We start from the raw sequence: 18,194 nt of genomic DNA on the forward strand, positions 1-18,194 counted from the left end.
GTCTCCCCGATGCAACATTATCACTCCTCCAGAATGACAACATGGACAGCAATTACCACTGTCTCCCCGGTGCAACATTATCACCCCTCCAGAATGACAACATGAACAGCAATTACAACTGTCTCCCCGATGCAACATTATCACTCCTCCAGAATGACAACATGGACAGCAATTACCACTGTCTCCCCGGTGCAACATTATCACCCCTCCAGAATGACAACATGGACAGCAATTACCACTGTCTCCCCGGTGCAACATTATCACCCCTCCAGAATGACAACATGAACAGCAATTACCACTGTCTCCCTGGTGCAACATTATCACCCCCTCCAGAATGACAACATGGAAAGCAATTACCACTGTCTCCCTGGTGCAACATTATCACCCCTCCAGAATGACAACATGAACAGCAATTACCACTGTCTCCCAGGGGCAACATTATCACCCCTCCAGAATGACAACATGAACAGCAATTACCACTGTCTCCCCAGTGCAACATTATCACCCCTCCAGAATGACAACATTGACAGCAATTACCACTGTCTCCCTGGGGCAACATTATCACCCCTCCAGAATGACAACATTGACAGCAATTACCACTGTCTCCCTGGGGCAACATTATCACCCCTCCAGAATGACAACATGAACAGCAATTATCACTGTCTCCCCAGTGCAACATTATCACCCCCTCCAGAATGACAACATTGACAGCAATTACCACTGTCTCCCTGGGGCAATATTATCACCCCTCCAGAATGACAACATTGACAGCAATTACCACTGTCTCCCTGGGGCAACATTATCACCCCCTCCAGAATGACAACATGAACAGCAATTACCACTGTCTCCCTGGTGCAACATTATCACCCCTCCAGAATAACAACATGAACAGCAATTACCACTGTCTCCCTGGTGCAACATTATCACCCCTCCAGAATGACAACATGAACAGTAATTACCACTGTCTCCCTGGTGCAACATTATCACCCCCTCCAGAATGACAACATGAACAGCAATTACCACTGTCTCCCCGATGCAACATTATCACCCCTCCAGAATGACAACATGGACAGCAATTACCACTGTCTTCCCGATGCAACATTATCACCCTTCCAGAATGACAACATGAACAGCAATTACCACTGTCTCCCTGGTGCAACATTATCACCCCTCCAGAATGACAACAGGAACAGCAATTACCACTGTCTCCCTGATGCAACATCATCACCCATCCAGAATGACAACATGAACAGCAATTACCACTGTCTCCCTGGGGCAACATCATCACCCCTCCAGAATGACAACATGAACAGCAATTACCACTGTCTCCCTGGTGCAACATTATCACCCCTCCAGAATGACAACAGGAACAGCAATTACCACTGTCTCCCTGATGCAACATCATCACCCATCCAGAATGACAACATGAACAGCAATTACCACTGTCTCCCTGGGGCAACATTATCACCCCCTCCAGAATGACAACATGAACAGTAATTACCACTGTCTCCCTTGTGCAACATTATCACCCCCTCCAGAATGACAACATGAACAGCAATTACCACTGTCTCCCTGGTGCAACATTATCACCCCTCCAGAATGACAACAGGAACAGCAATTACCACTGTCTCCCTGATGCAACATCATCACCCCTCCAGAATGACAACAGGAACAGCAATTACCACTGTCTCCCTGATGCAACATTATCACCCCTCCAGAATGACAACAGGAACAGCAATTACCACTGTCTCCCTGATGCAACATTATCACCCCTCCAGAATGACAACATGGACAGCAATTACCACTGTCTTCCCGATGCAACATTATCACCCTTCCAGAATGACAACATGAACAGCAATTACCACTGTCTCCCTGGTGCAACATTATCACCCCTCCAGAATGACAACAGGAACAGCAATTACCACTGTCTCCCTGGTGCAACATTATCACCCCTCCAGATTGACAACAGGAACAGCAATTACCACTGTCTCCCTGGTGCAACATGATCACCCCTCCAGAATGACAACATGAACAGTAATTACCACTGTCTCCCTGGTGCAACATTATCACCCCCTCCAGAATGACAACATGAACAGTAATTACCACTGTCTCCCTGGTGCAACATTATCACCCCTCCAGAATGACAACATGAACAGCAATTACCACTGTCTCCCTGGTGCAACATTATCACCCCTCCAGAATGACAACAGGAACAGCAATTACCACTGTCTCCCTGATGCAACATCATCACCCCTCCAGAATGACAACATGAACAGCGATTACCACTGTCTCCCTGGGGCAACATCATCACCCCTCCAGAATGACAACAGGAACAGCAATTACCACTGTCTCCCTGATGCAACATCATCACCCCTCCAGAATGACAACATGAACAGCGATTACCACTGTCTCCCTGGGGCAACATCATCACCCCTCCAGAATGACAACATGAACAGCAATTACCACTGTCTCCCCGGTGCAACATTATCACCCCTCCAGAATGACAACATGAACAGCAATTACCACTGTCTCCCTGGTGCAACATTATCACCCCTCCAGAATGACAACAGGAACAGCAATTACCACTGTCTCCCTGGGGCAACATCATCACCCCTCCAGAATGACAACATGAACAGCAATTATCACTGTCTCCCTGATGCAACATCATCACCCCTCCAGAATGACAACATGAACAGCGATTACCACTGTCTCACCGGTGCAACATTATCACCCCTCCAGAATGACAACATGAACAGCGATTACCACTGTCTCCCTGGGGCAACATCATCACCCCTCCAGAATGACAACATGAACAGCAATTACCACTGTCTCCCCGGTGCAACATTATCACCCCTCCAGAATGACAACAGGAACAGCAATTACCACTGTCTCCCCGGTACAACATTATCACCCCTCCAGAACGACAACATGAACAGCAATTACCACTGTCTCCCTGGTGCAACATTATCACCCCTCCAGAATGACAACATGAACAGCAATTACCACTGTCTCCCTGGTGCAACATTATCACTCCTCCAGATTGACAACATGGACAGCAATTACCACTGTCTCCCGGGTGCAACATTATCACCCCCTCCAGAATGACAACATGGACAGCAATTACCACTGTCTCCCTGGGGCAACATTATCACCCCTCCAGAATGACAACATTGACAGCAATTACCACTGTCTCCCTGGGGCAACATTATCACCCCTCCAGAATGACAACATGAACAGCAATTATCACTGTCTCCCCAGTGCAACATTATCACCCCCTCCAGAATGACAACATTGACAGCAATTACCACTGTCTCCCTGGGGCAATATTATCACCCCTCCAGAATGACAACATTGACAGCAATTACCACTGTCTCCCTGGGGCAACATTATCACCCCCTCCAGAATGACAACATGAACAGCAATTACCACTGTCTCCCTGGTGCAACATTATCACCCCTCCAGAATAACAACATGAACAGCAATTACCACTGTCTCCCTGGTGCAACATTATCACCCCTCCAGAATGACAACATGAACAGTAATTACCACTGTCTCCCTGGTGCAACATTATCACCCCCTCCAGAATGACAACATGAACAGCAATTACCACTGTCTCCCCGATGCAACATTATCACCCCTCCAGAATGACAACATGGACAGCAATTACCACTGTCTTCCCGATGCAACATTATCACCCTTCCAGAATGACAACATGAACAGCAATTACCACTGTCTCCCTGGTGCAACATTATCACCCCTCCAGAATGACAACAGGAACAGCAATTACCACTGTCTCCCTGATGCAACATCATCACCCATCCAGAATGACAACATGAACAGCAATTACCACTGTCTCCCTGGGGCAACATCATCACCCCTCCAGAATGACAACATGAACAGCAATTACCACTGTCTCCCTGGTGCAACATTATCACCCCTCCAGAATGACAACAGGAACAGCAATTACCACTGTCTCCCTGATGCAACATCATCACCCATCCAGAATGACAACATGAACAGCAATTACCACTGTCTCCCTGGGGCAACATTATCACCCCCTCCAGAATGACAACATGAACAGTAATTACCACTGTCTCCCTTGTGCAACATTATCACCCCCTCCAGAATGACAACATGAACAGCAATTACCACTGTCTCCCTGGTGCAACATTATCACCCCTCCAGAATGACAACAGGAACAGCAATTACCACTGTCTCCCTGATGCAACATCATCACCCCTCCAGAATGACAACAGGAACAGCAATTACCACTGTCTCCCTGATGCAACATTATCACCCCTCCAGAATGACAACAGGAACAGCAATTACCACTGTCTCCCTGATGCAACATTATCACCCCTCCAGAATGACAACATGGACAGCAATTACCACTGTCTTCCCGATGCAACATTATCACCCTTCCAGAATGACAACATGAACAGCAATTACCACTGTCTCCCTGGTGCAACATTATCACCCCTCCAGAATGACAACAGGAACAGCAATTACCACTGTCTCCCTGGTGCAACATTATCACCCCTCCAGATTGACAACAGGAACAGCAATTACCACTGTCTCCCTGGTGCAACATGATCACCCCTCCAGAATGACAACATGAACAGTAATTACCACTGTCTCCCTGGTGCAACATTATCACCCCCTCCAGAATGACAACATGAACAGTAATTACCACTGTCTCCCTGGTGCAACATTATCACCCCTCCAGAATGACAACATGAACAGCAATTACCACTGTCTCCCTGGTGCAACATTATCACCCCTCCAGAATGACAACAGGAACAGCAATTACCACTGTCTCCCTGATGCAACATCATCACCCCTCCAGAATGACAACATGAACAGCGATTACCACTGTCTCCCTGGGGCAACATCATCACCCCTCCAGAATGACAACAGGAACAGCAATTACCACTGTCTCCCTGATGCAACATCATCACCCCTCCAGAATGACAACATGAACAGCGATTACCACTGTCTCCCTGGGGCAACATCATCACCCCTCCAGAATGACAACATGAACAGCAATTACCACTGTCTCCCCGGTGCAACATTATCACCCCTCCAGAATGACAACATGAACAGCAATTACCACTGTCTCCCTGGTGCAACATTATCACCCCTCCAGAATGACAACAGGAACAGCAATTACCACTGTCTCCCTGGGGCAACATCATCACCCCTCCAGAATGACAACATGAACAGCAATTATCACTGTCTCCCTGATGCAACATCATCACCCCTCCAGAATGACAACATGAACAGCGATTACCACTGTCTCACCGGTGCAACATTATCACCCCTCCAGAATGACAACATGAACAGCGATTACCACTGTCTCCCTGGGGCAACATCATCACCCCTCCAGAATGACAACATGAACAGCAATTACCACTGTCTCCCCGGTGCAACATTATCACCCCTCCAGAATAACAACAGGAACAGCAATTACCACTGTCTCCCCGGTACAACATTATCACCCCTCCAGAACGACAACATGAACAGCAATTACCACTGTCTCCCTGGTGCAACATTATCACCCCTCCAGAATGACAACATGAACAGCAATTACCACTGTCTCCCTGGTGCAACATTATCACTCCTCCAGATTGACAACATGGACAGCAATTACCACTGTCTCCCGGGTGCAACATTATCACCCCCTCCAGAATGACAACATGGACAGCAATTACCACTGTCTCCCTGGGGCAACATTATCACCCCTCCAGAATGACCACATGGACAGCAATTACCACTGTCTCCACAGTGCAACATTATCACCCCTCCAGAATGACAACATGGACAGCAATTACCACTGTCTCCCCGGTGCAACATTATCACCCCCTCCAGAATGACAGCAGGAACAGCAATTTTTCACTGTCTCCCCGGTACAACATTATCACCCCTCCAGAATGACAACATGAACAGCAATTACCACTGTCTCCCTGGTGCAACATTATCACCCCCTCCAGAATGACAACATGGACAGCAATTACCACTGTCTCCCTGGGGCAACATTATCACCCCTCCAAAATGACAGCATGAACAGCTATTACCACTGTCTCCCCGGTTCAACATTATCACCCCTCCAGAATGACAACATGGACAGCAATTACCACTGTCTCCCTGGGGCAACATTATCACCCCTCCAGAATGACAGCATGAACAGCTATTACCACTGTCTCCCTGGTGCAACATTATCACCCCTCCAGAATGACAACATGGACAGCAATTACCACTGTCTCCCCGATGCAACATTATCACCCCCTCCAGAATGACAACATGAACAGCAATTACAACTGTCTCCCCGATGCAACATTATCACCTCTCCAGAATGACAACATGGACAGCAATTACCACTGTCTCCCCGATGCAACATTATCACCCCCTCCAGAATGACAACATGAACAGCAATTACAACTGTCTCCCCGATGCAACATTATCACCTCTCCAGAATGACAACATGGACAGCAATTACCACTGTCTCCCCGATGCAACATTATCACTCCTCCAGAATGACAACATGGACAGCAATTACCACTGTCTCCCTGGTGCAACATTATCACCCCTCCAGAATGACAACATGGACAGCAATTACCACAGTCTCCCTGGGGCAACATTATCACCCCTCCAGAATGACAACATGAACAGCAATTACCACTGTCTCCCTGGGGCAACATTATCACCCCTCCAGAATGACAACATGGACAGCAATTACCACAGTCTCCCTGGGGCAACATTATCACCCCTCCAGAATGACAACATGGACAGCAATTACCACTGTCTCCCCGATGCAACATTATCACCCCCTCCAGAATGACAACATGAACAGCAATTACCACTGTCTCCCTGGTGCAACATTATCACCCCTCCAGAATGACAACATGGACAGCAATTACCACTGTCTCCCCGGTGCAACATTATCACCCCTCCAGAATGACAACATGGACAGCAATTACCACTGTCTCCCTGGTGCAACATTATCACCCCCTCCAGAATGACAACATGGAAAGCAATTACCACTGTCTCCCAGGGGCAACATTATCACCCCTCCAGAATGACAACATGAACAGCAATTACCACTGTCTCCCCAGTGCAACATTATCACCCGCTCCAGAATGACAACATGAACAGCAATTATCACTGTCTCCCCAGTGCAACATTATCACCCCCTCCAGAATGACAACATTGACAGCAATTACCACTGTCTCCCTGGGGCAATATTATCACCCCTCCAGAATGACAACATTGACAGCAATTACCACTGTCTCCCTGGGGCAACATTATCACCCCCTCCAGAATGACAACATGGACAGCAATTACCACTGTCTCCCTGGGGTAACATTATCACCCCCTCCAGAATGACAACATGGACAGCAATTACAACAGTCTCCCTGGTGCAACATTATCACCCCCTCCAGAATGACAACATGAACAGCAATTATCACTGTCTCCCCAGTGCAACATTATAACCCCCTCCAGAATGACAACATTGACAGCAATTACTACTGTCTCCCTGGGGCAACATTATCACCCCTCCAGAATGACAACATTGACAGCAATTACCACTGTCTCCCTGGGGCAACATTATCACCCCCTCCAGAATGACAACATGGACAGCAATTACCACTGTCTCCCTGGGGCAACATTATCACCCCCTCCAGAATGACAACATGGACAGCAATTACCACTGTCTCCCTGGTGCAACATTATCACCCCTCCAGAATGACAACATGGAAAGCAATTACCACTGTCTCCCTGGTGCAACATTATCACCCCCTCCAGAATGACAACATGGACAGCAATTACCACTGTCTCCCTGGGGCAACATTATCACCCCTCCAGAATGACAACATTGACAGCAATTATCACTGTCTCCCCAGTGCAACATTATCACCCCTCCAGAATGACAACATGGACTGCAATTACCACTGTCTCCCTGGGGCAACATTATCACCCCCTCCAGAATGACAACATGAACAGCAATTACCACTGTCTCCCCGATGCAACATTATCACCCCTCCAGAATGACAACATGAACAGCAATTACCACTGTCTCCCTGGTGCAACATTATCACCTCTCCAGAATGACAACATGAACAGCAATTACCACTGTCTCCCTGGTGCAACATTATCACCCCTCCAGAATGACAACATGGACAGCAATTACCACTGTCTCCCTGGTGCAACATTATCACCCCTCCAGAATGACAACATGAACAGCAATTACCACTGTCTCCCTGGTGCAACATTATCACCCCTCCAGAATGACAACATGAACAGTAATTACCACTGTCTCCCTGGTGCAACATTATCACCCCTCCAGAATGACAACATGAACAGCAATTACCACTGTCTCCCTGGTGCAACATTATCACCTCTCCAGAATGACAACATGAACAGCAATTACCACTGTCTCCCTGGTGCAACATTATCACCCCTCCAGAATGACAACATGGACAGCAATTACCACTGTCTCCCTGGTGCAACATTATCACCCCTCCAGAATGACAACATGAACAGCAATTACCACTGTCTCCCTGGTGCAACATTATCACCCCTCCAGAATGACAACATGAACAGTAATTACCACTGTCTCCCTGGTGCAACATTATCACCCCTCCAGAATGACAACATGAACAGCAATTACCACTGTCTCCCTGGTGCAACATTATCACCCCTCCACAATGACAACATGAACAGCAATTACCACTGTCTCCCCGGTGCAACATTATCACCCCTCCAGAATGACAACATGAACAGTAATTACCACTGTCTCCCTGGTGCAACATTATCACACCTCCAGAATGACAACATGAACAGCAATTACCACTGTCTCCCTGGTGCAACATTATCACCCTTCCAGAATGACAACATGGACAGCAATTACCACTGTCTCCCCAATGCAACATTATCACCCCTCCAGAATGACAACATTGACAGCAATTACCACTGTCTCCCCGATGCAACATTATCACCCCCTCCAGAATGACAACATGGACAGCAATTACCACCGTCTCCCTGGGGCAACATTATCACCTCTCCAGAATGACAACATGAACAGCAATTACCACTGTCTCCCCGATGCAACATTATCACTCCTCCAGAATGACAACATGGACAGCAATTACCACTGTCTCCCTGGTGCAACATTATCACCCCTCCAGAATGACAACATGGACAGCGATTACCACTGTCTCCCTGGTGCAACATCATCACCCCTCCAGAATGAAAACATGGACAGCAATTACCACTGTCTCCCCGGTGCAACATTATCACCCCCTCCAGAATGACAACATGGACAGCAATTACCACTGTCTCCCCGATGCAACATTATCACCCCCTCCAGAATGACAACATGGACAGCAATTACCACTGTCTCCCCGGTGCAACATTATCACCCCTCCAGAATGACAACATGAACAGCAATTACCACTGTCTCCCTGGTGCAACATTATCACCCCTCCAGAATGACAACATGAACAGCAATTACCACTGTCTCCCTGGTGCAACATTATCACCCCTCCAGAATGACAACATGGACAGCGATTACCACTGTCTCCCTGGTGCAACATTATCACCCCTCCAGAATGACAACATGGACAGCAATTACCACTGTCTCCCCGGTGCAACATTATCACCCCTCCAGAATGACAACATGGACAGCAATTACCACTGTCTCCCCGGTGCAACATTATCACCCCTCCAGAATGACAACATGAACAGCAATTACCACTGTCTCCCTGGTGCAACATGATCACCCCTCCAGAATGACAACAGGAACAGCAATTACCATTGTCTCCCCGGGGCAACATCATCACCCCTCCAGAATGGCAACATGGACAGCAATTACCACTGTCTCCATGATGCAACATTATCACCCCTCCAGAATGACAACATGGACAGCAATTACCACTGTCTCCCTGGTGCAACATTATCACCCCTCCAGAATGACAACATGGACAGCGATTACCACTGTCTCCCTGGTGCAACATTATCACCCCTCCAGAATGACAACATGGACAGCAATTACCACTGTCTCCCTGGGGCAACATCATCACCCCTCCAGAATGACAACATGGACAGCAATTACCACTGTCTCCCCGATGTAACATTATCACCCCTCCAGAATGACAACATGGACAGCAATTACCACTGTCTCCCTGGTGCAACATTATCACCCCTCCAGAATGACAACATGGACAGCAATTACCACTGTCTCCCCGATGCAACATTATCACCCCTCCAGAATGACAACATGAACAGCAATTACCACTGTCTCCCTGGTGCAACATGATCACCCCTCCAGAATGACAACATGAACAGAAATTACCACTGTCTCCCCGATGCAACATTATCACCCCTCCAGAATGACAACATGGACAGCAATTACCACTGTCTTCCCGGTGCAACATTATTACCCCTCCAGAATGACAACATGGACAGCAATTACCACTGTCTCCCTGGTGCAACATTATCACCCCTCCAGAATGACAACATGGACAGCAATTACCACTGTCTCCCTGGGGCAACATTATCACCCCTCCAGAATGACAACATGAACAGAAATTACCACTGTCTCCCCGATGCAACATTATCACCCCTCCAGAATGACAACATGGACAGCAATTACCACTGTCTTCCCGGTGCAACATTATCACCCCTCCAGAATGACAACATGGACAGCAATTACCACTGTCTCCCTGGTGCAACATTATCACCCCTCCAGAATGACAACATGGACAGCAATTACCACTGTCTCCCTGGGGCAACATTATCACCCCTCCAGAATGACAACATGAACAGAAATTACCACTGTCTCCCCGATGCAACATTATCACCCCTCCAGAATGACAACATGGACAGCAATTACCACTGTCTCCCTGGTGCAACATTATCACCCCTCCAGAATGACAACATGGACAGCAATTACCACTGTCTCCCTGGTGCAACATTATCACCCCTCCAGAATGACAACATGGACAGCAATTACCACTGTCTCCCTGGTGCAACATTATCACCCCTCCAGAATGACAACATGGACAGCAATTACCACTGTCTCCCTGGTGCAACATTATCACCCCTCCAGAATGACAACATGGACAGCAATTACCACTGTCTCCCCGGTGCAACATTATCACCTCCTCCAGAATGACAACATGAACAGCAATTACCACTGTCTCCCCGGGGCAACATTATCACCCCTCCAGAATGACAACATGGACAGCGATTACCACTGTCTCCCTGGTGCAACATCATCACCCCTCCAGAATGAAAACATGGACAGCAATTACCACTGTCTCCCCGGTGCAACATTATCACCCCCTCCAGAATGACAACATGGACAGCAATTACCACTGTCTCCCCGATGCAACATTATCACCCCCTCCAGAATGACAACATGGACAGCAATTACCACTGTCTCCCCGGTGCAACATTATCACCCCTCCAGAATGACAACATGAACAGCAATTACCACTGTCTCCCTGGTGCAACATTATCACCCCTCCAGAATGACAACATGAACAGCAATTACCACTGTCTCCCTGGTGCAACATTATCACCCCTCCAGAATGACAACATGGACAGCGATTACCACTGTCTCCCTGGTGCAACATTATCACCCCTCCAGAATGACAACATGGACAGCAATTACCACTGTCTCCCCGGTGCAACATTATCACCCCTCCAGAATGACAACATGGACAGCAATTACCACTGTCTCCCCGGTGCAACATTATCACCCCTCCAGAATGACAACATGAACAGCAATTACCACTGTCTCCCTGGTGCAACATGATCACCCCTCCAGAATGACAACAGGAACAGCAATTACCACTGTCTCCCCGGGGCAACATCATCACCCCTCCAGAATGGCAACATGGACAGCAATTACCACTGTCTCCCCAGTGCAACATTATCACCCCTCCAGAATGACAACATGGACAGCAATTACCACTGTCTCCATGATGCAACATTATCACCCCTCCAGAATGACAACATGGACAGCAATTACCACTGTCTCCCCGGTGCAACATTATCACCCCTCCAGAATGACAACATGGACAGCAATTACCACAGTCTCCCTGGTGCAACATTATCACCCCTCCAGAATGACAACAGGAACAGCAATTACCACTGTCTCCCTGATGCAACATTATCACCCCCTCCAGAATGACAACATGGACAGCAATTACCACAGTCTCCCTGGTGCAACATTATCACCCCTCCAGAATGACAACAGGAACAGCAATTACCACTGTCTCCCCGGTGCAACATTATCACCCCCTCCAGAATGACAACATGAACAGCAATTACCACTGTCTCCCCGATGCAACATTATCACCCTTCCAGAATGACAACATGAACAGCAATTACCACTGTCTCCCCGGTGCAACATTATCACCCCCTCCAGAATGACAACATGAACAGCAATTACCACTGTCTCCCTGATGCAACATTATCACCCCCTCCAGAATGACAACATGGACAGCAATTACCACTGTCTCCCCGATGCAACATTATCACCCTTCCAGAATGACAACATGAACAGCAATTACCACTGTCTCCCCGGTGCAACATTATCACCCCCTCCAGAATGACAACATGAACAGCAATTACCACTGTCTCCCTGATGCAACATTATCACCCCCTCCAGAATGACAACATGAACAGCAATTACCACTGTCTCCCCGATGCAACATTATCACCCCTCCAGAATGACAACATTGACAGCAATTATCACTGTCTCCCTGGTGCAACATTATCACCCCTCCAGAATGACAACATGAACAGCAATTACCACTGTCTCCCTGATGCAACATTATCACCCCCTCCAGAATGACAACATGAACAGCAATTACCACTGTCTCCCCGATGCAACATTATCACCCCTCCAGAATGACAACATGAACAGCAATTACCACTGTCTCCCCGATGCAACATTATCACCCCTCCAGAATGACAACATGAACAGCAATTACCACTGTCTCCCCGATGCAACATTATCACCCCCTCCAGAATGACAACATGAACAGCAATTACCACTGTCTCCCTGGTGCAACATTATCACCCCTCCAGAATGACAACATGAACAGCAATTACCACTGTCTCCCTGATGCAACATTATCACCGCCTCCAGAATGACAACATGGACAGCAATTACCACTGTCTCCCTGGGGCAACATTATCACCCCTCCAGAATGACAACATGAACAGAAATTACCACTGTCTCCCCGATGCAACATTATCACCCCTCCAGAATGACAACATGGACAGCAATTACCACAGTCTCCCTGGTGCAACATTATCACCCCTCCAGAATGACAACATGAACAGCAATTACCACTGTCTCCCTGGTGCAACATTATCACCCCTCCAGAATGACAACATGGACAGCAATTACCACTGTCTCCCTGGTGCAACATTATCACCCCTCCAGAATGACAACATGGACAGCAATTACCACTGTCTCCCTGGTGCAACATTATCACCCCTCCAGAATGACAACATGGACAGCAATTACCACTGTCTCCCTGGTGCAACATTATCACCCCTCCAGAATGACAACATGGACAGCAATTACCACTGTCTCCCCGGTGCAACATTATCACCCCTCCAGAATGACAACATGGACAGCAATTACCACTGTCTCCCTGGTGCAACATTATCACCCCTCCAGAATGACAACATGAACAGCAATTACCACTGTCTCCCCGGGGCAACATTATCACCCCTCCAGAATGACAACATGGACAGCAATTACCACTGTATCCCTGGTGCAACATTATCACCCCTCCAGAATGACAACATGAACAGCAATTACCACTGTCTCCCCGGGGCAACATCATCACCCCTCCAGAATGACATGGACAGCAATTACCACTGTCTTCCCGGTGCAACATTATCACCCCCTCCAGAATGACAAGAAAAACAAAAGTTTGCTTTCTTAAAACCGAAAGAATTTGTGATAATTCAGGTTGGAGTGAACTTGAGATGTCTCCCAGAGCATCACTGCTGAATATATGAAAATTAACCATTGTACCCTTAGAAGCTAAAAACACCTCCAGAACCGCTGGAATGCAATGATGTGTCAGCTTGTTAATTTATACAGAGCCATAATAATCCAACATGCATACAGACTGTTTCGGATTGTTTGATCCTCATCAGTGCATGGCATGGATTAATTTGGCTCTATGCAGTAGATGAGGATCAAACAATCCGAAACAGTCTGTATGCATGTTGGATTATTATGGCTCTGTATAAATTAACAAGCTGACACATCATTGCATTCCAGCAGTTCTGGAGGTGTGTTTAGCTTCTAAGGGTACAATGGTTAATTTGCATATATTCAGCAGTGATGCTCTGGGAGACATCTCAAGCTCACTCCAACCTGAATTATCACAAATTCTTTCGGTTTTAAGAAAGCAAACTTTTGTTTTTCTTAACATCTTAGTAAGGGGGCTTTTAGGACCATTGTAGTCCCTTACACACCCCAATGAGTTCTGGGTCACCATGAGCTTGCTGGTTAGTCTGTGCCAGAATGACAACATGGCCTACAGACAAAATTATATAAAAATAATCAGCAACTAATGTGTGCCAATTGCACAAAAGGTGGATCAGTGCATCACCAGGCCGCCTCCGAATGGCCTCCAATCAGAGGTGCGCTGAGCCCCCCCCAGGAACTGCAAACGCACCTTGAACCCAAACAGAAGCTCTGCATATACATCAAAAACAAGGCTGTTAAGTGGGAGCAGCTGACCAAAAATAAATAAAATTAGTACGTGGCAAGGAAATGAGCAGCGCTACTTAAAAACAGATAAGTGCCTACCTGCAAGAGAGTGCAAGCCCCACTTGTGGGATAAAATACACACCTAGCATACACATGACCTGTCTACCACTGGAGAATGTTTCCTGTAACAGCTTGCATGCAACTTGATAACCCTCCTTGCCGGTCTAATTCTCGCCGGCAAGGAGACAGCGCAGCACTTTTTTTTTTTATTAATTTTTTTTTAAATCATGTAGCGAGTCCAGGGCTCGCTACATGATAGCCGCTGAGCGGCGGCATCCCCCCACCCACTCCGATCGCCTTCGGCGATCAGAGTAAGCAGGAAATCCCGTTCAGAACGGGATTTCCTGCAGGGCTTCCCCGGTCGCCATGGCGACGGGGCGGGACGAAGTACGTCGGGACGTCACAGGGAATTCCGATCCGCCCCTCAGCGCTGCCTGGCACTGATTGGCCAGGCTGCGCAGGGGTCTGGGGCGGGGGGGGGGGGGGGCGGCTCGGCGCGGCGGGTAGCGGCGGGTAGAGGCGGCGATTGCGTACTACACGCAGCTAGCAAAGTGCTAGCTGCATGTAGGGGAAAAAAGTTATGCAAATCGGCCCAGCGGGGCCTGAGAAATCCTCCTGCGCAGGTTACCCCGAGCTGAGCTCGGGATAACTGGCAAGGAGGTTAAGTACTCGTCCCTCCCACTGCGGAGAAGTCTTGCCTTTTGGTGTATATGCAGAGCTTGTGTTTGGGTTCAAGGTGCGTTCGCAGTTTCTGGGGGGGCTCAGCGCACCTCTGATTGGAGGCCATTCGGAGGCGGCCTGGTGATGCGCTGATCCACCTTTTGCACAATTTTCAATTTTACTTGGTAGCGCGCCCAGGCTATGCATATACATAGGTAGGATTTAGTTAAGTGTTAGGTCCCCTCCCATCAAGGATGACTTCTCCGCAGTGGGAGGGACGAGTACTTAACAAGTTGCATGCAAGTTGTTACAGGAAACCAACATCCTCCAGTGGTAGGCAGGTCATGTGTATGCTGGGTGTGTATTTTATCCCACAAGTGGGGCTTGCACTCTCTTGCAGGTAGGCACTTATCTGTTTTTAAGTAGCGCTGTTCATTTCCTTGCCATGTACTAATGTGTGCTAATGCTCACCAATTAACATATAAAAATAATGAATACCAATGGGATTATATTGCAAAAAGGTGCTCTTTAATTGACCATAATGAGCTTAATCAATAATAAACACAAGGGGGTAATACTGAAGGGGGTTGTTGGATTATTGATTATATGGCCTACAGACAGTCAGACCTGCTGGAATGGCCGGATGATGCCCGACATCTCCCCACTGCTCCTTTAGCCCTCCACCATCCCTGCTTTCTCACCTTCCTATGATAATCCCTTTGTTGGATGAATTTGTCCACTATCTTCTCCACCTGACGGTCACACTCTGCCTGCAGGTGTTTTATTAGCATGTACAGTCTCCCCGGGCCGTAGTATGTCTCCAGTATGGGTTGGTGAGTCTCCACTATTCGAGCAATACCTGGAATAAAATCAGAGAAGACAGCTATGCCAGGTGCCCACCTGCAGAATCAGGAAGGCAGACAGCTGCTAAAAGTGTAAAATTCTATTACATGAGATCCTGGGCCTTCATTTCACCATTAAAGAGACACTGAAGCGAAAAAAATATATATGATACAATGAATTGGTTGTGTAGTACGGATAATTACTAGAAGATTAGCAGCAAAGAAAATATTCTCATATTTTTATTTTCAGTTATATAGTGTTTTTATAACATTGCATCATTCTTTAATATTTGCAGTTTACATACTACTCAGCATTCTAAATGATTTTTTCAAAGCAGTCTTGTGAACTATTGACCTGTCTTCTGGCAGAGAAAAAGAAAATTCTTCACTGACAGTTCAGATAATAAACTTCAGAAGACAGCACTCTTTGCGACTTTGAAAGTTGTAGAGCTTAATGGCTTTTTTCCATAGAGATAACAACTGGAGTTTCTTAAAGGAGTTATCAGGGTAAATTAAGAAAATAGGTGCTACTTACCCAGGGCTTCCTCCAGCCCCAAGCTCCCAGTATGTCCCTCGCCGCAGCTCTCCCTGCAGCTCGCTCCCGGTCCACGGCGATGACGTCAGGCCGACCTCCAGGTCACTCTGTACTGCGCCTGCGTGAGCGGCGCTGTCAATCACCACCACGTGGACTGGAGCAGACTGCGCAAGCGCAGAACTACTACCACCTGCGCAGTCCGCTCCAGTCCATGTGGCGGTGATTGACAGCGCCGCTCGCGCAGGTGTAGTATAGAGTGACCTGGAGGTCGGCCTGACATCATCGCCGTGGACCGGGAGCGAGCTGCGGGGAGAGCTGCGGCGAGGGACATGCTGGGAGCTCGGGGTTGGAGGAAGCCCCGGGTAAGTAGCACCTATTTTCTTAATTTACCCTGATAACTCCTTTAACTCTTCCTGTGCTGGAAACAATTATAGACTCATGCCTCTGCTCCTAATGTTTTATTTCTTAGCTGTACTACACATACAAATCATATCATATTTTTTTTCGCGTCAGTGTCTCTAAAAGGAAATCTTCTTAGAGGGCTGCTGTTTGGATTGTTAAATATAATATCCACAATGATATCCCTGTCAAATTGAGGTTTCATTGGTACCACATCCCAGTTAGCGTACACACATTTTACCAGTCTTGCTATAAGGGCTGTGGTGATACTGAACTCAGAACTTTCTCTCTGCCCTAAAAGATAAGCAACAGCATAATAACCTTTAAAGAAAGAAAAAGCATTTGTTACAGCCCACAGAACTCCTGCAAACAATCTGCAGTGTATCTACTTCCTGCTTTCACGGAAGCAGACAAAGGGTTAACATGCCGTTTACAAATTAGCTGAGGCTTCTGTGCTGACACAGCTGAGAGCTCAAATTACAATTGTGATTACTTGCAGCTGATGGTGAATTAGACAGGCATTTCACACTAAACACTAACAGGGTGGATTCATCTGTGTTTTCCTTGTGTCCCGTGCAGGAGTTCGGATCCACTTTAAGGTGACCATACACTTCCACATTTCCACCAGATTCGACCATCAGATAGGTAGTTGTCAGATCAAATCAGGAATCTGATTTGTGTCACATATTTGGAACAGATTTTCAATAGATTTCAAAATTAACACTATGGGCCATTGATCTGCTGTAGCTCTCGACCTGTCACCAACTCAGATTTACTGTTCAGACCAATCAAGCTGTTCGACCGATTTCAGCCGGAAATCGATCTATCAGGCCTCCTGCTGCACTGCTTTCTAGATGATTTAATGAGAGCGATGGAATTGGGAGAAATCGTTGAGTGTATGGCCACCTGTACTGATAATTTGGGAATGTCTGGTTGCTGTACAGTTTTG

The 18,194-nt window shown here is 47.4% G+C and overlaps 1 protein-coding gene across 1 annotated transcript in view; it reads right to left on the reverse strand.

The window, feature by feature from the left end:
- Positions 1–18,194, reverse strand: part of COG4 (component of oligomeric golgi complex 4) — a 120,478-nt gene that overhangs the window by 60,272 nt on the left and 42,012 nt on the right. The window contains exon 7 of the mRNA XM_068259671.1: positions 16,171–16,328. Within this exon, the coding sequence (XP_068115772.1) occupies positions 16,171–16,328 (158 nt within the window). The remainder of the gene's footprint in view (positions 1–16,170; positions 16,329–18,194) is intronic.

This window comes from Hyperolius riggenbachi, chromosome 11 (genome assembly GCF_040937935.1).
Source record: "Hyperolius riggenbachi isolate aHypRig1 chromosome 11, aHypRig1.pri, whole genome shotgun sequence".
NCBI classification, from domain to species: Eukaryota; Metazoa; Chordata; class Amphibia; order Anura; family Hyperoliidae; genus Hyperolius; species Hyperolius riggenbachi.